Source organism: Lytechinus variegatus, chromosome 5 (genome assembly GCF_018143015.1).
Source record: "Lytechinus variegatus isolate NC3 chromosome 5, Lvar_3.0, whole genome shotgun sequence".
NCBI classification, from domain to species: Eukaryota; Metazoa; Echinodermata; class Echinoidea; order Temnopleuroida; family Toxopneustidae; genus Lytechinus; species Lytechinus variegatus.
In genome coordinates, this window is record NC_054744.1 from 27668072 (window position 1) to 27694183 (window position 26112).

The 26112-nt window shown below is 36.1% G+C and overlaps 1 protein-coding gene across 1 annotated transcript in view; it reads right to left on the reverse strand.

The window, feature by feature from the left end:
- Positions 1–25316, reverse strand: part of LOC121415860 (degenerin deg-1-like) — a 36401-nt gene extending 11085 nt beyond the window's left edge. Inside the window, exons 1-3 of the mRNA XM_041609234.1 lie at positions 25227–25316; positions 963–1375; positions 150–350 (exon numbers count right to left, since the gene is read on the reverse strand). Of these exons, the coding sequence (XP_041465168.1) occupies positions 150–350; positions 963–1375; positions 25227–25240 (628 nt within the window). The 5' untranslated portion in view covers positions 25241–25316. The remainder of the gene's footprint in view (positions 1–149; positions 351–962; positions 1376–25226) is intronic.
- Between the last annotated feature and the right edge of the window lie 796 nt (positions 25317–26112).

Consider the following 26112-nt stretch of genomic DNA (forward strand, 5'->3'; position numbering starts at 1 on the left):
CCACTCTCCTGGTTATTATTGAAATGGACTGCATGACTAAGCCTCTATACTCCAGAACGGACCGAAAATCTATCACTTACTTGAATTCAAATGCAAAAGTTTTAAGAATGAATAGATTACACAGTATGCAACGACAAGAAATGACTTGCCATGTGAGTAATCGGCGCTAAGTGCTCGACGTCGCCGACCAGCAGGCGAAGAAAGTCCTGCATCCGTTGTTGCTGTTTCCCCTCCTGGTGATGGAGAAACTTCAGAACTTGAAAAGAACCAATTATAGTCAGAATCATCCAATCCAATCCCGTCAACTTTGTGATCTCTATCTAGAGCTGCCAGTTTCTCGAAGCGGGTACCTATTAATGAATGATTATTGCATCGTGATCTTGTTTGATAGTTAATGCACAATAAACGAATATTACGATTACTTTATCCAAAATGTTGTCAATGAGTCTTGTACTTTTAGTCTTCCGAGTGAATATAATGAACTTTTAAACAAATTCTATATTAGTAATGATATGACTAAAACCTCAACAGTAGTGCCAGCGATAAATTACTAAAGCATAAATGAACGATATTTCAGGCGACGTTTTTACAGCTCAATCTAATACTCTTTGTTCTAGCTTCTAACACATCAGGGGCCTCGGAACGATTTTCAAGGGGGGGGGGGGGTGAGCCAAAAGTGGAGGGGCTGACCATGCAAAAATTCACAATCATATCGTTATTTCTACGTTTTTGTACACGCTGTGAAAATTTGGTGAAAAAATATTCCACCTTTATGACCAACAGTGTATATTCCTTTTTTGATATCATTTTTCTAGATAACATTTCAGCTTCTGCCGGAGTATTATTAGACTGGGAATTGTTTGAATTGTTTTTTTTTTTGGGGGGGCTCAACCCCCCCCCCCCCCGCTTCCGCAGCCACTGCACATAATATCTTTTGGCAAACTTCAGGCAAGCTAAATTACCCTTAAGCTTTGACCGCCGCAGCATGTTCAGATTACAAATAGTGACTGCAGGGAATTCGAGCCTTGGTTCGGTGACAAGAGATATTTTCGTAGAAGTTGGTCGACCGATGAAGGAGATGATGAGCATTGTACCCTGGTAGAGAAAAGCCCCTATAAAGATCAAGGTGACGGCACACCAGAACAAGCGGGAGTGCGATGGCCGGGACGAGTTTAGAACTCGAGGAATCCCATGCGTGGTCGCGTTATCGACGAACTCGTCGACGATTCTCCGACTTCCTTCCTTCTTATACTCGTCGTTGTCGGATATTGCATATGCTTTCTCCGAATAATTGGCCATTTCCTCCGTGGTCGCGCTTTGGTCTTTGGGTAGGTTATGCATGGCGATGTCTTTGTCTTGTTTCTCGTATGTAAACCTGAAACACCAAAAAAAAATATCATTGCCGAAAAAGTGAATGGTCTAATTTATATGCTTACTTTGGCTTTTCTTTGAAATAATAATGTCTAGGTGGAAGTGAAGAAATTATTTCTCCCTGGAAGTGTACTGCACAATAACCCACTTGCTTTGATCATTAATCAGCAGATGAGTGCATTTTTATTACTGAGAGAGAGAGAGTTGTGAAAAGACAGTAGGTCTAAAGTGTGTGGGAGGGAGATTTCATGGAGATGAACACATCATCCGTATTTGCACACGAGCACGATTCTATCATGATAGCTCCATGATTTGATCATATAAGAAAGACAGATAATAAACTAACCGAAAGACATTCTGATAATTAACTAAATCCCGAGCCATTAACTCAAATTGTCAGATATTTGTCATCCCAATCCATCGATCATATTAAATAAGAAGCTCAGCTTTAGTAATCAGTGCAGATAAGGCACTCACACATTAAGTAATTCATAACTGTAATGTACCAATTCTGGGTTTGGGGCAGATGAAGTACTAGTATTTCATAGAAAAGGGGCAGCATTTGAAAGTGTGCTGAGTTTATCCTAAAAAAAGAAATCTGGCCATTTCATAAGCAGAGAGTATTTAACATTGAAGGACAAGTTCACCCAAACAAAGAATTGATTTGAATAAAAAGAGAAAAATCCAACAAGCACGACACTGGAAATTTCATTAAAATCGGATGTGATTAAAATGAGAAACTTATGACATTTTATTATGTCGCTTAAATTCACAAAACAGTTACATACACATCCTGGTCGGTATGCAAATGATGTAACTGATGACGTCACCCACTCAATTTTTTTCGTTTGTATTCTATTATAGGATTTTTCTGATTTCCTCCCCCTTGTTTTTTAAATCAGTTATATTTTAACATTATCACGATTATGTGGTTGAGACAAGTTTCATATTACTGTCAATAAAAAAATCGAAATATTGTATAATTCAAACAAATAAAAAACAAAAGTAATAGTGAGTGATGGACATCATCGACTCTCTCATTTGTCTACAAATGAGATGTGCATATAATTGTTCTGAGAAAAAAAGAGAAACTTAATGTTTTTCTTATTTTTTATTTGTCATAACTTTCTCATTTTACATCCGATTTTGCTGCAAATCTTATTGTTATGCTTGTTACATTTTTCTCTATTGATTCAAAAAGAAAATTTTCTGGGGTGGACTTGATCTTTTAGTATAGGTTTTCCCGTCCTATTTCGTCAAAATTTCAACCGATTTAATGATGTAATAGTTCAATTTGCAACTAATTCGAATGACCTATGAGATAAACATTTAAATACCAAAATACTTTATTTGATTTAATCATATTGGCACGCAATTTCATGGTTATTTCATTTAAACAAGTATAAAGATCGAGCAAATTCAAATAGCCGAAGAGATGTTTTCAAATTCGCAACGGTACCCTCCTTGCGAAGGTTTAGGAATTCAAAATCATTAATATGCGATCACTTATAGGATATGCACAGTGTTTTTCGTTTTTATTTTTTTTTTTTACTTCATTTGAATGATTATGGAAATGGGTTTTACTTCTTAATTGGATGTTTACCATTATACTGAAATGTATCATCCATCTGAAAAACCATCATCGGAACAACAACTCGTTTTTCCACTTTCATTCAACTATAGAACGTGGTCAATACCATCCCTTCCCCACAACGATATAATTTACAATTATGTGAAATAAAAAAAGAACAAGATGATGAAAAAAATACCTACCATTGGCATAGGTCATCCACCCACTCACTGGCGGATCCAGGGGGGGCACACCCGGCTCGTGTCCGTGCCCCCCCCCCCTTTGAGAGCCACAATTTAAAAAAAAATCGTGGACCGTCCCTTATTCTTTGGTTAAAAATCTTCGGTTTTGCTCGTCAAATTCCTAGGGAAAATGCCCCCTTTTTTGGAAATCCTTGATCCGCCCCTGCACCCACTCATTAATCACTAAAAGAATAACCGTTCACAACCATATCCTATATCCTATAAGTGTTATATGAATTACGTCTTTATCAAACATAATGGAATAAAATCATTCTAACTGAAAGATCAGAAAAAAAGGTAGGGTAAAGTTTGGAGAAAAAAAATTGTATAACGTTATAAAAGAAAAATGAACACAGAAACATGTTATCTGAATTTGGAAGTTTAAAGTGCAAATATGTGTGCCGATTAATGAAATTGAAAATGGTATTTTGGGTGAAATTATACTATCAGTTCTTCGTTGCGAAATTAAATGACGACTTTGGGCCATTAATTTGAACGAATTTCTCCCTAAATTAAATTTCTACCAAATTCAAAGGAATGATATAGAACGGAATTAAATGATGAATAAATGAAAATGAACCATGTGTGCAGAGGGTTGACAAAATATTTCGAATTTGAAAATCCTTTCATTAATTTAAATGCAACCCTGATGAAGTTGGACGGGAAAACCTATAATAACATTATTAAGGTTTTTCGAAAGGATGGAAGCGTGATATCGCAGTTCAGACTCGCCTTCCAATCAGAGGGTCGTGTGTTTGAATCACACCGCGGCCTCGCGGATACTTTGGCAAGGCGTCAATACACGCTTTAATTTGCTACTCTACTCCATGGTGCAGAATGGGGTACCCTAAAGAATGCGAAAGACTCAAAGCTTTGAAGCATGCAGTTCTGTTTGGAAACAAAATGATTGCTCCCCAAGGAGTGTAGAAATGCAAACATTGTGCGTGCGAAAGCAACGATCCTTTGCAAAAGCACTGAGAGATGTCTGTATAATAATGTACTGCAAACTTTAAGGCAGGTTTTGATACAATTTTTTTTTGCAATAACAATTTGTTGATAAAGAAAAAAAAGGGGCGTGACCCTATGCCCTCTGAGGATTATCGCCTATACTAATATACAGAAAGCAAATGGATGAAAAAAAAATGAAAGCCGAGCTATTTATTTAGGAATATTCCTTGACATACTCGGGTCTCCCTATCTTAGTTGGAAAATTCTCAAATTAAACAGCCATTTTCGGATTGCATTTTCCCCTTTTTATTTGAATTGAGTACATTGATGGCGAGGATGACACTTTGATCAATAAAATAAACATTGGCAATGCCATGAATTTTCTCTGCTCATCGGTGTTTCTTTACAGTCTCCGCTATGTTGCTTCTCTCAGGTCATAAATGTAATCATGGTAATGACTATGTTGACAGAAGAACTCAGCCAACTTTATCAGCTTTTATGTGGGATTCATCAAGATGCAACCTCGCACATCGATTCATACAGTTATGCAAATGGCATTCCTTCGGAACCATTTTTCATGAAACCCATCAGAAGACGAATTCATCGATCAAATGTGTTTATCTAAACTCGATCTTCCCATTTTTTAAGTAAAAATTCATAAAATACCTACACCGTAATGGAAAAACAGATAGCTCGATTCGCAATCGTGCTGATGCTCTAAACATCTTAGAATGTATACCATATGTCTACTGGAGGGAAAACCTGTCAGCTCCCTTTGATTGTGGAAGAGCCGTGGTGTGATGGTTCTGACTCTCGCCTTGTAAACAGAGGGTCGTGTGTTCGAATCCCATCGCGGTCGAGCGTCCTTTGGCAATGCGTTAATCCACACTTTGCCACTCTCGACCCAGGTGCTGAATGGGTACCCGGTAGGATGTGACAGATATTGTATGTTTGATTTTGCCAGCGCCATAATGAGGCTGCGATTAATGCAAGGAATGCTCCCCAGGGAGTGGATATTGTGCATTTTCGTGCGGGATTGAAATGAATCCAATGACCGGCGTAATAATATTCTGTAACGCGCTTTGAGCCATTATGGGAAAAGCGCTCTATAAGGGGTGCGACCACTTGACCGACTTTTTTTCGCCTTCATCGGTTGCCGCGGTCGAGTGGTTTAAGGCGCCTCGTTGCAGCGGCGTAACAGGTGCCTGTTATCAAGGGGGGGGGGGGGAATTAATTCCCGGTAACTAAATTCAGAATCAGTGGCGTTGCTAGGATTTCATTGTAGGGGCGGTGGTGAGCACTAAAATCGTGCGAAACACGTACTGCGCGCACGCAACGTCTCTCGAGGGGGAGGGGTGCAGGGAGGCGGTACGTGTTTCCGCTTCTTACAGTATAAACTTACAGGCATTATTTCACTGACACTACTTAATCATTAACTCTTCTCATTTAACTTTTATTTTTATGGTAATTCTGCTTCATGTTCTTGTGCATTTAATGTTTATCAAGAAAATTTGAAATATTATTGAACTACATACACCTGGAACATTGAACCTTCGTTATGTTTTTTTTTTTCATTTAAACATAATAATAACAAGAAGGTGAAAGTTCTAAAGAAAAAAGTACATTAATTTGTCACTTAAATAGAAATGCCGGTTTAAATCAGTTTTTTTCTCCGGGAAGCCTGTCCTCGGGAGAATGGTCCTTCGGGGGGGGGGGGGTGTTCATTTTGAACTTGTCATGGGGGAGTCACCTTTTTTCCTAAAACCCATTTGTTATTGTTGTTGTTACTATTTTTGTTATAATATCAGCAGCTGCAGCACTCCAGCAGTTGTAGAATTAGAAGTCGTAGAAGTAGTAGTTGTAGTAGTCGTAGTAGTTGTGGCATAGGCGTCGGAAGCGGGGGTGGGGGATGATCCTCCCTATTTTTTCGTAGATAACCTCTTTCTTTTATCTTTCCCCTTTTTCGCTTCCTTTTTTTAGCTTGTGACTCGTCGGGGGGGGGGGGCTGTCTGCCCCCCTGCCCCCCTTTTAGGTACGCTAGTGGTGGGATGAGTGTGTGCGTTTAAATGAAAAATTTGGTTAGGATATTTCAACAGCCCACTTCGGATGCGGTGCCACTGTATTTGGGTTTATCAGTATAATTTGGCTAGACGATGAAGTGAGGGAGGGGATGGGGTGTCCGATTTCGTAGTCTTATGACAAGCATTTTTTTTCAAACAATTCCCAGTCTAATAATACTCCGGCAGAAGCTGAAATGTTATCTAGAAAAATGATATTAAAATAGGAATATATTAATGAATAGTTGAATGAATGAATAACTAACAAACAAAAAAGGAATAATTACTACTGTCAGCTAAACTGAAATCCTAGTTATGACACTAATTCTAGTCGTAATTACGGGAAATATTTGGCTCCCCCCCCCCCCCTCTGATGACAGGCACCTGTTACGCCGCTGCAACGAGGCGCCTTCGACCGCAGCAACCGATGAAGGGAAAAAAGTCGGTCTCGCGGGCTGTCACCCTCTATAAAAATTGGCTATTATTATTATTATTGTATACATTTATAATTCCCCTTGTTCTTGTCATCCGTTTCGACAACCAAGCACAGATCCATTAACTCTGAGGAGATTCATTTGAAGTTAAAATTCAAAGTAGTAGTAGCATTTTTTAGCAGTATATACGTAGGCTACGTTTTACAATAGGCCAATCCAAATTTCACAATATATAGACATGATAGACTGAACAAATTCATTATCCTCCGGTCAATTTAAATAATCATGATAACCGGTTTTGATTATCATATCATGAAACTATTATTATTGCAAAGTGCAGCTAATCAGAAATTTTTATATCATATATATAAAGTAAACTCAAGGAATTTCAAGTCATGGAAAGAAAATTTTCTATAAATGTGCATAGTGTAAAATGTCCATACCATCGTAGACAAAGAGGCAATTTTGGTGATGTCAAAGCCAGAACGTACTCATGCAAAAGCAAACGTGTCTCATTATCTAGCCAATCCTGTCTTAATTAACCTACATTTAAGCAAGCATTAATATTTGACTTTGTTATGATTAAGGGATGTGTGACAGGCCACTAAAGCGTAATTCATCCGTACTTGATTGGGGAATGCCGGGTGAAAAGGCGTCGCGATCACCCACTCCTCTCAGATCGAGTGATTGGACCACGGTTCCAGCATATAGTAGTCCAGCTTTAGTCAACTTTTAACTATAAAACCGAAAAAAGGTTGGCGTATCGGCATATTCGCCATACGGCCTAGCAATGTCCTTGAAATTACAAGCGCAATTAAAACAAATGGCAGTGATGAAGCTCTCAATTGACTCACAATAGCAATAGCTTCGTTCAATAATGAGTTTATCTGTCCTGTAAGGAATCGAAATATCAGTGAGGAAAGAAGGGGAATTCTGAGATTTCATGTTATAATGACGGTACTGAAATATCACTGATTAATTCATTTTGTTCACATATATATACAGTGCGTATCAAAAAAAGGTTTACACTTAGAAAAAGTCCTGTAAAATTATACATTTGTAGTATCCTGAAGATTTTTCCACATTTTAACATTGGTACTGATCCATTTAAGCAACTGACGATATAACTGTCAAAAAATATTTCCGCTTGAGTGAGCACCAATTACTTTTGAAAAGTTAGTGAAAAATGATTTGCGCAGAACTTTGAAATAGTTATGCGAATAAATGTAGACCTCAATCATGAATAACACATTAAATTTACGTATTAAAATTGATTTGAAGATATCTTTTAATTTTTCAACTTGTTTCCTTGCCCAAAGCACTTCAAGAGTGCCAATTAAGTTGCGCCCCACCCCACTCCCCCACACACCGAGACCATCGTGACGACATTTGCTTTGCACTGAGCTGTGATTTTCATGAAATGGCTAAGGCTTGATTTTCATTTTGTTAATCATTATCAAGCTTGGGAAAAGTGTGGAGAAACAAGTATTAAATGAAAAGTGAAATGTAAACCCACTTTAATTGATAAAAACTTAGTGAAAAAATGTTTGAGATGTCTGATATAAGATTTTGTTTAGATTTAGTTATGTCCTCAAATCCAGCTGGAACAAAAAGGATAAAAGTTGTGCTTGCTAAGTGTTAAAATTTTAATTTTGGTGGCAAATTGTTACAAAATGCTTGCATGTATCCGTTTTATTTCAATTGGCTAAAAGTGCAAGGGAAATGTATGAGAAATGATTCGCAGGGTAAGTTTGATTTCGCCCTTTCCCCTTGACACCGCATGAAAAACGAGCAAACAAAAATTAACAGTGCTCACTCAAGTGTAACATGCTGTCAAAACTTTTACTTTCATTTGATAGATGAGACCCACACCCAAGAATATGTGTGAAAAAATCACCCAAATGTTGTATATTTTTTAATTCCCAGGGCTTTTTCAAAGTGTAAACTTTTTTTTGATACGCATGTAGATACAGCCCGTGTTAATTGTGTATACAGGAAGAGTAACATGAAGATAGAATTATTTAGTAATCTCTCCTCCAGGTTTGATGACATTGTCAAAAGTGTGTGTGTTTTTTGTTCTTTTTCTTAAAATTAACTTGTCATGGTTGTTTTGTGGGTTGGAAATCTGAAAATACTCTTTGTTTACATTAAGTCAAATTTGTTTTAGATACATATACAGCTATAAGGACATACATTTCGAGAACATAGTAATCTGCAATTCCTGAAATGGCTTTGTCCAGCCTGAAAATGCTATCATTAGAACAGACAAAATTAAATCAGACAAACAAAACACTTTAAAAATCCAACAAGGAATATCAAACCTTTTGAAGATTTCCATAAAATATACGCCATGATAAATATGCATATAACAATCTGATGATATCATATCCCAAATTATTCTTAACATTTTTATTATTGGGGGGTATTTCATGATTATTTATTCAAATTTTGTCCTCCAGTAATGATAAAAATATATATTGACTGCTGAATCAATGTGTAAGATAATCACTGCTGCAATTTGCTGCACACAAAGTGTAGTATTGTACTTCAATATCTTCGTTATTCATTTTATGTGTCATGCATGTTATCAGAAAACGATGAAATATCCAGCGTTTTCCACTAGAAAATCATGATCTACTTATTTAGCATGTTTAGATGTAGTGATTTACAGTCCAGAATACCCCTTCAAACCTTTCAAATAACACGTGACAAACATGCCTGGTTCTTCTACATCATGACAGACCAATGATATCTTTTAACCTGCGATCGATCGGATCTTTGATGTTTTTTGCAAAGTTCCAATTAGCTTCGATCATATTTTCGAATGTATGACAATAATCATATGCTATTCCCATATGTAGTCCATTAAGTACCAGAAGTGTAGAAAATTGGTCTGACTCAGTATTTTCAAATAAATTGCTGTTGTGATAATTGGTAAGGCGTATGGATCATCATTTCGTACTATAATTTCTCTCGAAGATATCAAAATTGTAGACAAGAGATCGCGCTGAAACACAGTCGAATAAACTTACTGGTCCGGTTTTACATGTGCAGATGATATAACTTGGTTCACTGTGTAGATTTAACTGCATGCATGTGGTGGTACGTGAACGTGGGTGTGGGTTGCTGCGCGCACGAGTGTGCGACTTGAGAAGATGTGTGACCGCACTGTGTTTGAGCCAAAGTAATGGTGATTGTGAGTGAGTGTGTAGGGTGTTGAAGATATGAAAATAATTATGTTGAAGTTGTGTGTTGTCTTTATGTGTTAAGTAATAAAATTATTTATCTGTATATTCATTGTAAATATATTCTAAAGGGTAGAAAAAATCGGGGAACATGCTGATTTTCTTTTAGGGACCCTCGCAACATTTTGACAGAAATCTGAATTTTGAAATCAGAAATTTCATTGCAAGTTAATTCATTCATTTCACTTTCACCCCCTCTCCCCCCCCCTCAAAAAAAATAAAAAAACAAAAAAAAAAAATATATATATATTCACACATTTGTATACTTTCTCACATACGTGTACTGTATCGAAGCAACAGCTTTGATCCAGCTGAGGCATGACGGCTTGTCATTGTTCAAAACCCACCTTCACCCGACAAAGGTAATTGGTAGTGTCGAAAATCTGTCTTTCTGACGGTCAATCGGATCTCGGTCGGCCTAGCCCTTCTCTGTGGTCTAGTGGTTAAGGCACCGGCGTTCAAAGCTGGGGGCCCGGGTTCGATTCCCGGCAGAGACATTTTTTCGGCATAACCAATTTTTCCAAAGGGTAGATAGCTCTGGGGAACCTTGATTTAAGCTACGTCTACCATTGTTCTCTTCATCCATTTCTTTACAATATTTAAATAAAAGAGTTGCCAAAGCTGTTGTACATGTATAGCTTCACACACACACACACACACACACACACACACACACACATATATATATATATATATATATATATATATATGCAGTCGAATTGATACAAATGAAATTCAATGTAATAACGGTAGTTGTGCAATGCAGTTAACACAAAAAATTAAGTACGAATATACGAATATATATCTCATACTAGTAACCCCAAAATATTACGTCAATACCTTGCGATTTAAATTCTGAGAAAATGGAGAGGTCCATAAAAAAGCTGGTATTTCAAGTATTTCGTGGGATACTCACTTTAATGGTAGAAATAAATATTTTTGATGCGAACGATTGGGCGGAGAGTTATAGTGCTTGTGTGTCGCGTATGGGTGTAAGGTATGGTGTAAGAGTGTGTGCGTGTGGGGGTGGGGTGTATGTGGGTATGTGATATATTGGCCATTAAGACGAGGGAAGTTGGTGTGCGAGGCATGAAAATGAAATGAATTGTTAAACATGATTTCATTTCGAATCATAGTAGAGGCCGCACGAGCATAATGATGCGCTTTCTGCTTGTCTTCTTCGGGTTCAGTATGCTTATGGGTCAATGAATGTGGTTTAAATACTTCATCTAGACTTGATTGGGGAAAAAACGCAATTGCTTCAGTTCCAGACCATGAAGTAATTGCGTATTTTATAGATGAAGTAATTAAACCACATCATTGCCCAATAGTCATACTGAACCCGAAGAAGACAAGCATTAGAGACCTTTCGTTATCTGTGACGAGCCACGTGGACGTACGAGATTAAGGAATTTTGGGAGCGCTGCGGTTCTGTCATTAGCAATCCCTACTAGTTCCTTCAATGGAAAATTGTCCTAAATATCTATATTTTCGTCTACAGACACTCCTAGAGAACCTTAAAGACCTTTCTAATATATGGGATTTGCATGTCTTACGCAGGCAAATTTATCTCAGTCAAACAATGTGGAGCATAATTCATTTGTCATATATTTTTCAACAAAACAATATTATCCCAAGCTTCCATCATTTTCTTGCTTATTTGTGGCGAGTAAAAAAAATGAAAATGTGAAATAAAAGGCGATATTTTGTCGGAAACCATTACGTCACAGTCACATAGGGAAAATCTGCTGGTGATCGACCAAAGCTTTTAGGTTATTATTCCCAGAGTCATACGGTCGGCCAAATGGAACTTCGTTTCGTTAGCACGACTGCCATATGACTGTGCAGCATATTTAAAGCCCCCTCACACCTGACCGAATGTACATGTAGGCGGACGGAGGGTGACGAATGGAAAAATGAACAAAATGCACGCGAATTCAACGAAATTCCCGTCAAATCATGGGATCAGTAACTATTGTCAAATTTTATCAACAAACGGTAAGCAAATTATAATTATGACATACAATGGATATCGATTTTTCGGTTCACGTTTTTGAGAAAATTGCTGCCGAATGCGAGCGAAGGGTTGATATAACCCAATAAGACGAAGGAACAGTGCGTAATGGTTTGATATGGCGTGCGATTAGAAACGAAGACGAGGGAATAGATCAGGCAATCTTGTTCGTTGTGTCATCGTGTTGCTTCGTTGCGGGTCCTTTCGAGATTTTTTTATTCAATTCAATTTATTTTCATTCTTCAAAATAATACAAATAAGTACAAGATAGATTGATTCAATTTAAATAAAAGCATGAACAAAATTCAACATTGGAAAAAAATGATATACTTTTTCGATAAGTGATTTACATATTAATTAACATGCATGTCAAGTTTAAATAAATATAATCATTTTCATTAAGTATAATTAAATCAAAACAATATCATGAGAAGAATGGAGAGGTCCACTGAAAAGCAATGCTTGTAGAATGTAGACCCCTAAAAATATTAGATACCAGGAATATTGAAATATACGTAAAGGAATACATGGAGATAACGAAAAGGGCAAACAATGATAATAATAAATATTACGACACAACAAAACACAGGAACATGAGGTGGACAATAGTACGATGACAACTGCCTAGAATATAGAAAGAAAAAATAGAGATAGGGAGAGGGATGCAAAGCTTATCTGCTGCATATATATTATGCCTACACATACATACATATCAATGCACACACACACACACACGCACGTACAAGGAGAGCAAATTATTTACCGGTGTCTTCGTTTGATAGTTTAGGTTCCAAAGTTCCACCTCATATCTTTATATTTTCTTGAAGTGAATTATTTAAGCTACAGTGGGCATCGTAACAGAGTGGACAGTTCGTGGTGAAATCGCGAGGCGCGATAGCGCACTGTATCTCTATTCCACGAACCGTCCACTTTGGTTTTAAAAAAGCTTTTCTTTAAATGCGTTTTCTAAAAAAATAACTTTCGCATCGAAGTGCGCAGAGATATATGCACATACATGCATTCATATCTATGCACATACTTACACACCCATAACACACATATATACACATACAAATACACCCTTACAAACACATACACACATACACCCCGACATACACACGGACATACATGTACACACATTCACGCATACACATATACAATATAAAAGGTACACGCCTTGACTATTGTATTTCAAATCTTATGTATATAAAACTGGAAAAATAAGGTTTTATGTTCTGTATAAACATGGAAAATAGATTAGCAAAATAAGGATACAAAATTTTAGTTTATATAGTTAATATATTTCATTAAGGTTTTAGGGGCATAAATTTTAGTTTGTTTTTAAAGGAAAGTAAAGAACGGGCATCTTTAATCTCATCGTCAAGGGAATTCTAAAATCTTGGACCTGTATTTAAGTAAGTATTTTGTGCTAGATGCGTTCTGAGGAGGGGCAAGTGATATTCATTTGACTGGCTGGTGGGATAGTTATGGAAGGATTGGTTTTGGTGAAACATAGAATCAAATATTATTTATACATGAATTGACATAATTGAAATGAATATATATATTTTACTTCATGATTTTTATGTTCCAGAAACAATTGATCTGTATGAGAACGAACTGGTGCATTACATATAATTCGGAGTGTTTTCTTTTGTAAAATCAATGTTTTTTTCCAATAAAGAATTATGGGTATTATCCCATGCTAAGGTAAAATCAAGGAGGAGTACAACATGAGTAATGTGACCGAAGGAAAATAGTGTTTTAACTTATTAATTACACCAATATTACGAAATAATATTTTGCTCACATTAAGAACGTGGGGTTTCCAAGAAAGCTTATTATCAACATATAATTCCTAAAAATTTAATTTGGGAAACACATTGTAAAGGTGTATCATTAAAGATAATGTCAGAAGGTAAAGATTTAATGGGATTACTTAATATCATATATTTTGTTTGTTTAGTTTATTGGCGCGTATCCATTGAGTCAAATATAGCAATTTCAAATTCATAATCTGAACTAGGGTATGAGGGTTTTTGTGAGCAAAAAATACATTGGAATCATCTGAAAAAAGAATAAATGAAAGAATGTCAGATGATCTGTGAAAATCGTTAAATAATGAACAAAAGAGACTCTAATATATTTCCTTGTGGGACACCCCAATTAAAGTCATGTTGATCAGAGATGTGATTATTTAAATGAACATATTGTTTTCTTTTTTTAAGGTAATTCCTGAACCACTCCAAGGCAATTCCACGTATTCCATAATGAGTAAGCTTGTAAAGTAAAATGTCGTGGTTAATAGTGTCGAATGCCTTGGAGAAGTCCAGGAATATACCAATTGGATGCGAATGATCATCTAAAGAATGGGCTACTTTATGCAAAAAATTTGAAAGAGCGTGGATAGTACTATGTCTTTGTCTAAAACCAAATTGAAAGTTAGTGAATATATCATTGATCGGTCCACTTTGGCAAAAGCGCGAAGAGGGACTATGCGCGACAAAAACACACGAACGATAAACGAACGATTACCGCAAACTAAATAAGCGATGCGAATTAAAACAGAACTGATGACAAACGATTTTTCAATTCGTCGGGAAATTTTAAACATGTTCAAAATTTCCGCGCGAATTTAAATAATTGCAGCTGTTAGTTCAGAAGATGTACAAACCCGAACACCAGTGGCGTACCGTGGGTCACGACATTGGGGGGGCACCAGCAAACATTTCGGGTCACTTAGGGAGCGCGCGAAGCGCGCTCAGTTGTCAGGTAAACTGACCTAATAGAGATATTTTAAGGACATGCAGTGCCATCAAACGGATATGTATCTCACTGATTAAATAATGCGAGCGCGAAGCGCGAGCTGAAAATTTTGATATTGAGGGCTAAAAATTGACATTATAAGCAAATTGTTTTGTAATCATGATACTTTACTCTCTCGCTAAACAAACAATGCGAGCGCGAAGCGCGAGCTAAAATTTTTGTATATACTGACCCTAAACAAGGAAATTTTAAGGATTATATTTTAGAATCCATTAAGAGTATAAATATCTCACCATAGTCATCTAATGCTATTGCCATCCTTTGCTGATTTTGTTAGAATTACATCTAAACACAGTCATGAAGCACCTTTTGTAGTCATGTAATCATGATTATCATACGCATCTTACTAATCAAATACTGCAAGCGCAAAAGCGCGAGCTGAAAATTTAGGAAATATAGACCTGAAGAGGGGCATTCTAAGGGTTGTTTGTAGGAATACTCTAAGACCCTACGTATTTGACTAACCAAATGATGCGAGCGCGAAGCGCGAGCTGAAATTTTTGTATATATTGACCACAAACATGGATATTTTAAGGACTATAGTTAAGAATCCATTAAGTCTGAGTATACATATCTCACCATAGTCATCTAATGCGAGTGCCAAGCGCTTGCTGATTTTGTTAGAATTACATCTAAACACATGGAGCACTTTTTGAAGTCATTGTAATCATGATTATTATACGCATCTCACTAATGAAATACTGCGAGCGCGAAGCGCGAGCTGAAATTATAGGAAATACAGACATGAAGAGGGGCATTCCAAGTCTTGTTTGTAGGAATTCACTATAAGACCCCACGTATTTCACTAACCAAATGATGCGAGCGTGAAGCGCGAGCTAATTTTTTTTATATTCAGATCAGAAAAATTGACATTTTAAGGACTGATTTTAGGAGTTCATGAAAAGCAGAAATCTCACCACTCCACTAATGCGAACGTTAGCACGGACAGGAAATGTTTTATATTAAGACCTTAAATAGGGCAATAACTTTCAGTAGTCATAAAAAGAAGAATATATCACTACTTATAACAATAATAACTCTAATTGTGAGGAAATATATTATTTTGTTGTATATTGATTTGAAAACGGGAGGCTTTAGTACAGCAGGTATCTCGTTAAAAAGTCTATGCGAGCGCCGACAATGAAGACACAATTAAGCAAATAATGTTTCATAAAGTGAAAAAATGCTTATGTTATATAACATAATATAAATAATATAACACTATGATCAACAACAATTTCTTCTTTCCCCCTACGTTTCTCTTCCTTTTTCCCTCTTTTCTCCTTTTCCCCGGTTTTTTTTTTTTTGGCCAGCCGATTGGGGGGGCACGTGCCCCCCCCATGCCCCCCCGTAGTTACGCCACTGCCGAACACGAAGGGTAAATATGATTTACAATCAGTAGCCATTGAAAACGATTTAGAAAAAATGCCTTTCGCCAGCCATCGCAAGGCATATTTCAGGCAATTCGGTCACGTGTGAGGAGGGCTTCAGGTTTGGGTGTAAAGTAACCTGAACGAAGAGAAGGACGTCTGAGTGGTTTACATGAGAGGTGGTGCAATCATGCCAGTATAGTAATACAAACATGAATATCTCGTTGAACTGTCATCAGTACTCATGATCGAATGAATTTTCTCCCCATTCTCGATGACATTCAATTCAGGGCTCGCATTGAAATACACTACGAGTTTCCCCTTTTTTCAATTAAATTAGACATAGAAAATTCCTAATGTGCAAATTGCAAGCTGTGTATCTCATGAAATATTAATCAAAATCATTGATGTTGTAAAATGCTGAAAAGGTTACGGTTCACGGTTAATTGAATTGAGGAGTAGGCGATCTAAAAATGAATTCTTTTCATCAAATATTTTAATACCTCTAGATAACTTTATTTTCTTGTACGTGAGGGAGGGGTTATCTACTTAGAATTTTGAACTACATTGGGAGCATTTACATGATTTAATTAATACGCATACCACATATTTTAACACCTGGGCGGAGAGTGGCAGAGTGTGCATTGACACATTGTCAATGGACATTGAGCCACGATGGGATACTGACACACACGAACCTCTAATTCAGGAGCCGTAGAACGGAGGGAAGGGGGCTAAACAGCACCCCCCCCCCTTTTCCCCAAACCGTGTACAAAACGCAAAACGAGTAAAATTATCAATCGGATTGTGATTTTTTTTGGAATGGTCAGTGGGGTCCCGCCAATCCTTTTGGCTCAGTCCCCCAAACTTTCAAAACCTTGTTTAGGGTTTCTTGTTAATTCGAGGGTGCTAATGCTGAATCTAAATGACGCCACTCGTGTAACCTTGAGCATTAATATCGAAAAAGGGAATGCATGTTTTACTACTCGAATTCTAAAGATCAGGATTAATATACTCATGCACGCTGTAGGTTATTATTGTCAAATTTTAACATTTTGACATCGGGGGGGGGGGGCATACACCAACAAAAATCCAAGAATTACTAGCGCTGCCCTACAGTGGTTAAACAAATTAAATTCGATATTGTACAAACTTTATCTTTAATGTGATTTTCATAAACACTTCAGTCTAATTATTTGTATGTTTTAAGCAGAATCTTGCCTTTTTAGTAGGAATCTAAATGTTTTTGTTTTAATCTTTAGAAATTATATCATCGGTGTAAGGATATGAACAGATGTGAAATTGAATCCAATACCAGTATCTTTCGAAGGTCATCTATGCCATATAGCAATTTTCTTCCTGAAAACCCATTTAACGACGTCGTATCCATGGTATCGCAAGTTTTATGGGAATGTGTAATGTAATGAATATTGTATGTTTATAGATTTGAACTTCTGTAATACACATTAATAAGGGTCTATACAAACCCGCTGTACTTTATGAACTGATCAAGTATTGTCGAAATTCCATACGAAAAGTGTAGAATTTTAAATAGTTCTATTCAATTTCTATAACCTATTGCTTATAATTCTCAAAGAACAACTATCAGACCATTAGTTATTCACCCAATAAACCAGGCTTTAACAAATCTAAACATTAAAAAATGTGAGTTTTTTTCTGTGTATTATACATTTAATAACTGTCAACATTTTATCAAAGATTTAATTTGTCGTCAACTTCTTACAAACTGAGGATTACGGCAGTAGTAAGAATAAAAATGGAGTAGTTATTGACATCAATTGCCAGAAAGTTTAAAACACGCTAAAAGGAATTTGACAATTTATGAAAAAAGTTGCAATAAACACTGGTATCATGAGAAAGTCAGTAAAAACCAACGTTACATGTCACTATTCCGTACATCCAGAAATGGTACCGGCAAATTGACTGAACTTTATGAAATCATGAAATCAAAGCTGGAAATGAGCACAGCGTAGATCGCCAACACGTATAAGTACAGTGTAATAATGTTTGGAAAAGAACTCGACAACGTGCTTTTATGCTAGTTTTGTTATTTCTCAGCAATTACAACCCCCGAAGTCCTTTGCACATATTTCCTAATTATACATACAGACACTTAGTGTATCTTACAGTCGATTATGTGGATAAAGTCGTGCATCATAAATATAGCACTGACAAACGAAACAACCTTCTTAATCTGTTGGAATTTTGAAGTTCAAATACACGTGTATATTTATTCTCCACAAAAGCAGATGTCACAGAAAAAATGTTATCAATATTAAGTAATATATCCTCCACGATGTCACAGAACCTCCTTATAGAAAGACGACAAGAATGTGGTTGCATAAGTTGCTTAAGTATGATGAATGATTTTTTTTCTCTCTTTAATCCTCATAAGAGGTACTTTATTTGTTCATCTGATATTTACAATCGTTTTTACAAAAGTCGGATACACAAATATACATAGATAAAATAGAGAAAAGGAACTAAAGAATTGAAAGAAACTTTGAGACTTGCTTTATATCAAGTCTCTTCTGATTACATTTTCGTATCAAATAGTTTCGAATTTCTGCCTTTAGATCTTTAAAAAGATAAAATGCATGAGTCTTATGTCTGTCGTTTTCAAAACATTTTCTAATATAATTTCTATAAATTACAAATTGTGAAAAATTTATAAGGTTTACCAAATTCATTTCTGTTTTTTCTATTTCATGACCTATTACAATAATTTTTTCGTTCAAAACAATCTTAACATCGAACAGAGCATTTATTTAGAAACAATTTTCCAAAAAACTGTTACCACTTGACAGATAAAAAGAAGATGAATACTGTTTTCTGGAACTTTACAAATATTACATAAAATATCATTTTTAATTTTCCATTTGCAAAGGTTGTCTTTACTTGGTAGTATTCTATGAATTAATTTAAAATTAAACTGTTTAATCCTTTTGTCGTTTATAAAATCAAGTTTAAACTCTAATAATCGTTTCCAATTGAATTCAAGAGGCAAGCTAAAGAAATCGTTCCAAAAATGAATACAATGGAGGTCCTTTTTTCTCCTTTTCGATCATTAAATGATAAAAATGTCTGGCTTTCATGCCATTGATTTCTATACAGTCACCTGTTGATATTTCAATACTGCTGGGTTTCGATGACATGCTATTTACATTTCGTGCACTATTACGTAATTTGTCAAGCCAGAACTTCGGGAATGCATTTTTTTATTTTCAACAATTCAAAGATAGAAAGTAATTAAAAACAGTGCATATTGAATCAATCTTCTTCAAATCACCACCTGTTAGGACTTGTTTAACTTTTAAAATATCGTTTTTCATCCAGTTAGGAAAATATATTACATCTTTTTTATACTCTTCTGTTACTATTGTACCAAATAATTTCGTTTTTAATATTCGTTACTTTAAACAATATCAATATACTTTAAATCAGCCCATGAACAGAACATGTCAACATAAAATATGGGCAAATGCTTTTTCATACAAATACGATACATATCACTCTTTTTGCAATTAAAAGTCAAACAAAGAGGGAAATCCCCGCCAATTCTCTGGGTCCAATATTCAAACAGGGTTTTTCAAGCACTGTCTTCTCCTGTTAAATATTTATTGATCCATGACAGACGTAGTGATCGACATTTTGTCTTTAAGTCAACCATTCCTAATCCCCCTTCTTTTTTAGGATTATGACATACATTACGTTTCACCATTTCTTTTTTGGAATTCCACAAAAAATTGTAAACTAGTTTATTAATATCTTTGATTATTTTAGAAGGGATTGGTACTGCTGTAGCAGTATGTACTACCTGTGACATTCCTAAAAATTTCATTACCACCACTTTTCCATGTAATGATAATTTTCTCATTTTCCATGAGTCAAGTGTATTTTTTATTTTTTGAACTTTGTTTTCCCAATTGAGAGATTGAACAACAGAATATTTTTTACAACAAAAAACACCAAGACATTTTATAGGATCTTCAGTAAAAAGAAGATTGTTAGTTTCATTGTTGTTTATATTCATTTTCATAAGATTTGATTTAGTCCAATTGATGTTTGGCCCAGCATATATTCCAAACGTCTTTACTGCTTTCATTATCTTTTTAATGCATTGTATAGAGTCAGTAAAAATGGTTGTATCGTCTGCATATTGCACGATACGTATATCTCTATCGTTCAATCTATGTGGAATTTGGATCCCTTGTATTTTATTATTTCGTCTATTTTTCTGAGCTAAAACCTCTGCAACAATGAAATTGAATTTGTCATCAACTTCTTACAAACTGAGGATTACGGCAGTTGTAAGAATAAAAATGGCGTAGTTATTGACATAAAATTGCTAGAAAGTTTAAAACACGCTAAAAGGAATTTGACAATGAAAGAAGTTTCAGTAAACACTGGTTTCATGAGGAAGTCAGTAAAAACCAACGTTACATGTCACTATTCCGTACATCCAGAAATGGTACCGGCAAATTGACTGAACTTTATGAAATCATGAAATCCAAGCTGGAAATGAGCACAGCGTAGATCGCCAACACGTATAAGTACAGTGTAATATTGTTTGGAAAAGAACTCGACATCGTGCTTTTATGCTAGTTTTGCTCATTTATCAGCAATTACAACCCCCGAAGTCCTTTAAACATATTTCCTAATTATACTGATTATACATACAGACACTTAGTGTATCTTACAGTCGATTATGTGGATAAAGTCGTGCATCATAAATATAGCACTGACAAACGAAACAACCTTCTTAATCTGGGGGAACTTTGAAGTTCAAATACACGTGTATATTTATTCTCCACAAAAGCAGATGTCACAGAAAAAATGTTATCAATATTAAGTAATATATCCATGGGTGTCGATCGGTATTCTTGGTTGGGGGGGATGATTGACACAAATGTTCTTGTGGATGGGGATATTTCAACATTACCCCCACTAAAATCACAAGTTAGGACATTTGGGAGTGGTTGATATGCATGGTGTTCTTGGAAATTCCTTCATTGTTGTAGTGTACTATACTTGTATAATTTTTTTGAAAATCCAATTTGTGTTACAAGTAAGCCTATTCTAAACTCATACCGAGAAAAAAATGACAAAAATTGACTGGACCATGTACATAGTGATCTGTTTATTGAGCATGATGTATACACAGGGGCGTCGATCCATTTTTCAGATGGGGGGGGGGCAAAATTATGAATCAACGTTCCAAAGGCGCTCGATCACAAAAAACGAACAAACTCACCCACACACCCCCACACACATAGGCCTATATATATATATGTATATATATATATATATATATATATATAACTCATGAGAAAGAGACACATATCTCACCTTCACCAACAATGCGAGCGCGAAGCGCGAGCTAAATTTTTTTAGTATGTCATGAAAACAGGAAAAATGTACCTGTTTAGGTTTGTTTGTAGTAACTCATGAGGAGGGTCGATACATGTATCTCACTAGAGAGCGAGCTGAAATTTTTTTATATTCTGACCTGAAAGCTTGATATTCTAAGCATTTTTGGTACCAATCATGATTAAGATGTGTATCTAGAAGAACAATAGATGCGAGCGCGAGCTGAAAATTTCAATATTTTGATCTGGAAAAAAGGACACTTTAATGGAAGATATATATCCAACAAAAGATTATTGCAAAATCATAGTTCTTTTGAGGTTTAGAATTGAAAACGGGACATTATATTCACCTATCATGAAAAGTATGGGGTTTTGGTATATGATGCGAGCGCGAAGCGCGAGCTGAAAATTTTTATATTCCAATCTGAAAAGCAGACATTTTGAGTACGATTTTAAATAAAAATCGAGTTGGTATCTCAATCTCGCTTGCTGATTTCAGTGTAGCATTACAATCTTATTTTATTTTTTAGTTGCACATGCGGAATTATTGGGGGGGGGGCAAAACGATATGTTTGCCCCCAAGTATTTTTGGGGCTATCGCCCCCTGCCCCCCCCCCCACCTAGGATCGACGCCTCTGTGTATACAACTTCTATCTTAAATCTAACCTGACTGGCAATATCTTTATTCTTCTTAATGCATGATGATAAAATGCAGATTCGGACCAATTAAGACTAGCACAAACTACAACCTGTGTGGCTTCTCGTGCGCCATCGGGCTTACCGTCATTCCTTTATCTTGCCACCCTTTTACTCCCGTTTATTTTTCCACCCTTTTGAATTAATGAATTATTTGAATTAATTTATTCACCACTGGTGGGATGGAACACCCTATCAACAAAATTTGATTTTCGTTGGGGTCCTTTTATGTCATGTGTTAAAGAATATCAGATACATAAACATTTCATTCTTTTTCATCTTGAACCTCCACCCATCTGTTTAATAGTCCTGAAAAAGAATGTTTTTATTCAATAACAATATACACAAATTGCGAGGGAAACAAACTGATTGATGGCATATAATCATCATGATCAAACTTTTCATTTTCTCATCATCATTATTATAATTTTTCTACCCTAAATTATTGGGGGGGATGATAATACAGGCCATCCCCCCCACTTGAAATATTGGGGGGGATATATCCCCCCCATCCCCCCCGTGATCGACACCCATTAATATATCCTCCACGATGTCACAGAACCTCCTTATAGAAAGACGACAGGAATGTGGTTGCATAAGTTGCTTGAGTATGATGAATAAAATGAAAAAATATAAATCATAAATCTTGTAGTTTTTTCACATGGGAAACATCTAAATAAACAACACTTGTAAGTATATCATGAAAACATAACATACTTTTCGGAAAATCGTTCAGGCAGAGGGAACATCCGTTCTCTCTTCTTCGATTTTTGTTTGTTTGTTCGAGTCATGCTTAATAGGGAATGAGGAAAATCCTTTTTTTTTTTTTTTGCTTGTCAAAAATTTTTGGGGCGCTTGTCCAATTTTTACATGTGTCCATCCCAAAATTTCAGGTGGACACCCCCTAAATTTTTGGCTTCCGCCGCCAATGCTCAATGTTGTGATAAATGATTGGCATTTCATTCCCACATCATCATAATCATGGTAATAGAAAGTGAATATCTTTCATGTCATTAGATTTGGCTCAGGATGCACAGCAAAAACTGTGGTGTTAAGCGGTGTACATAGAGGACCACACCAGTTATTTACACCAGTGTTAAATTGGTGGTGTTAGTTTTACAACACATTTTGTTGTTACATTTACACTCTTTGGTGTTATGTTTAATCTCTAGGATGTAATTTTAACACCTGAGGGTGTGGTCCTCTATTAACACCAATTGGTGACAGTTTTAACACTGCAGTTTTTACAGTGTGCTAATGATTGTCACTTTCTAGTTTCCCCCCACTTGGTGTAAGGCATTTCGACACTTTTCTTAAGCATCAATAAATGTTTGCTTTTTTGTGGGGGGGGGGGGGTAAAGGAATATACTGTTTCTTTGAAGTTGCTCATTATACACGTTACATTATTTATATTTGGTGTACAGCTCTGCATTATGAATACGGATGAACTAACATCGGACACCCTAACATGTCTAAGCTAATTAATTGGCTATTAGTTACACTCTTTAGACGCCCTTGATCACTCAATTCATTACTGCTGTTGGTAAAGGGCATTTTATAGATCCAATAATAAGAGGCTATTAAGTGGCATGATATGCAATCTGTAAAATGTTGTGAAATACACTTGATGATATTGATTGCGAACGGAAGCAGACTTGATGGGCTTCTGACTGTGCTCAGGCCCACTTGGTTTAATTGATATTGTCATTCTTGTTCACTGGGAGGGAGTACCGTATCCATACAACTTTTTTCCCAATGAGTTGGAGGGTTCCAAACGATCATCCACATTTTCTTCGATCGACCGCTAAATTTTAGCGCTAAAAGCTCTAAATGCTGTTTTTAATTATTTTTTTGAGAGGGGGGGGGGGCAGGGAGGGGGCCAGGGTCCTGGGGACGATTTTGTTGGTGGGGGTGCTGCAGTGATTTGACAAGCAAGCAAGCAATTGAATATTAAATAAAGGTTTCACTGAGAAATGCAAGTAGTTTTTTTTAACAAATGACAATTGAAGGCCGTTTTGGTCCCAGGAAATTTCCCCCCCCACAAAAAAGAAACAATGGCAACACAAAATGTTGGTCATTTTCCATATATTTTCTCCAATTTGACACACCCACCAGAACTCCAGAGGGTGCTGCCTAAGAAAAAAAATACACGCAGGACCCTTTTCGAAAAACCTAGGATGCTTCAGCACCCCCGCTTCAGAGGACCATGGGAAGGGCTGGGGTGTTAGTCCCATAGAGTAAAGTTTAGGAAAACTTATTTTCACAAACAATACAAGATTTCTTATCAGCCTTTATTTATTATCATACTAAAATCATATAGGGATCATATCACTAGGCTATTTGCTTCTGAAGTGGATATTAAACTTCGATAGCTAGGCCTACCAGCATTTTCTATCCGTGAGTGTAAAAAGAAAATGAATATATAAACATTACAAGTGCAAAATGCGTCCCTAATCAAAAATATTTTAAATCGTGCGGAAAGCTATAGGCCTACTAAACCAACTAGGAAAACGATACATTAGACACGAGTGAATAAATTCCAGCTTTATAATAAAAACATGAGAAGCTTCATTATTTTGGTTTTACTGTTGAGTTTTTTTTTAAACATAAACACACCATGCATGCAATTGCCGGAAAAGGTTACACTTAACAAGGCATTTTTAGACACTCTGGGTACATTAAGATAGTTGGCAACCCAGCTCCCACCACGGGGGGGGGGGGCTTTTCAAATTGTCCCAATGTTTCAATCCCCCTCGATGTTTTCACTGAGGAAATAACTTATTTGAATCGAAATTCAATGAAAATCAGAATTTTGAAAATACAAAATGACATTTAAACATTTTATTTCGATAGGGCAGGAGGTGGAAGCGGGTTCTACACTCCAAAATGATCAGTAACAATTTGAAAAACCTGAAAAATATTTTATCATTTCAAGATGGCACAATAAGGAATGACAGAACTGTTTGGGGGACTAATTTATACTGCATTTTGATTATATGAACAGACGCTTAAATGATGACAAATCAATATTAATAATAATGAAAAAGACAGTGCAAATCCTACCTTTCATTTGACATGGCTGATAATCATCGTCTACCGGAGCTAGGAGATGCTCAGTTCTGACCTTACGAGAGATCGCGAGTGAAATGAATAATATTCTTTAATCACACTCAATTCTCTTTACTAAACGCCCTTGATCGCTCAATGCATTAATCGTGCGGGTATGGCACTTGGCTTTTTAGGCAGGTATAGATGAAAGTTTACATTCTACACAACGTGCCGAGAGTAAACTCGATCATCGTCAAACCGATGAAGTGGCATGATATGGCTATGCATTTGGTTAGTTGATGTACAACTTAATTAAGTAGCGAAACGAAGCGATATTGATAAAGCATGCTTCTGTTGGTCGTTTTTCCTGAAAAAAATCATTCTCAGCCTCCACCATACAAATGATTCTTATTATAACAAATTTTGTTGTTCTCAAGTGGTAAAAATGAATTTGTTTGATTTTGATCGATTTTTTTTAACCACGCATCCTTTGACTTTATGAATATGCATACTTATGCATTGCTTTAAAAGCCATGTTATTATAAACATGTAATATATATATACATATCACATGAGGTAGACTTACGAATAACAATTCTTTGATTCAGTCAATTATCATTAATTGCTGCAAATCCGGGTGCAAATCATCCTGTTTATCTTGTTCCCCTAAAAATTGCTAATTGGAAACAGGAATAGAAATAAAAAAAGAAAGATAAACACAAAACATGCGATCGAACGAACACGACCTTGATTCACTTACGCAATCCTTCCTTATTGGTGGCTTTTTTGTGGGATTTTTTTTTGTTGATTATTATTTCTGTCCATCGTTTTAATTAGCTAATGTACTGTTTTGATTTTTTAAAGAAAAGACACTCATTGCCAAAACATCGCCTGAATAGTT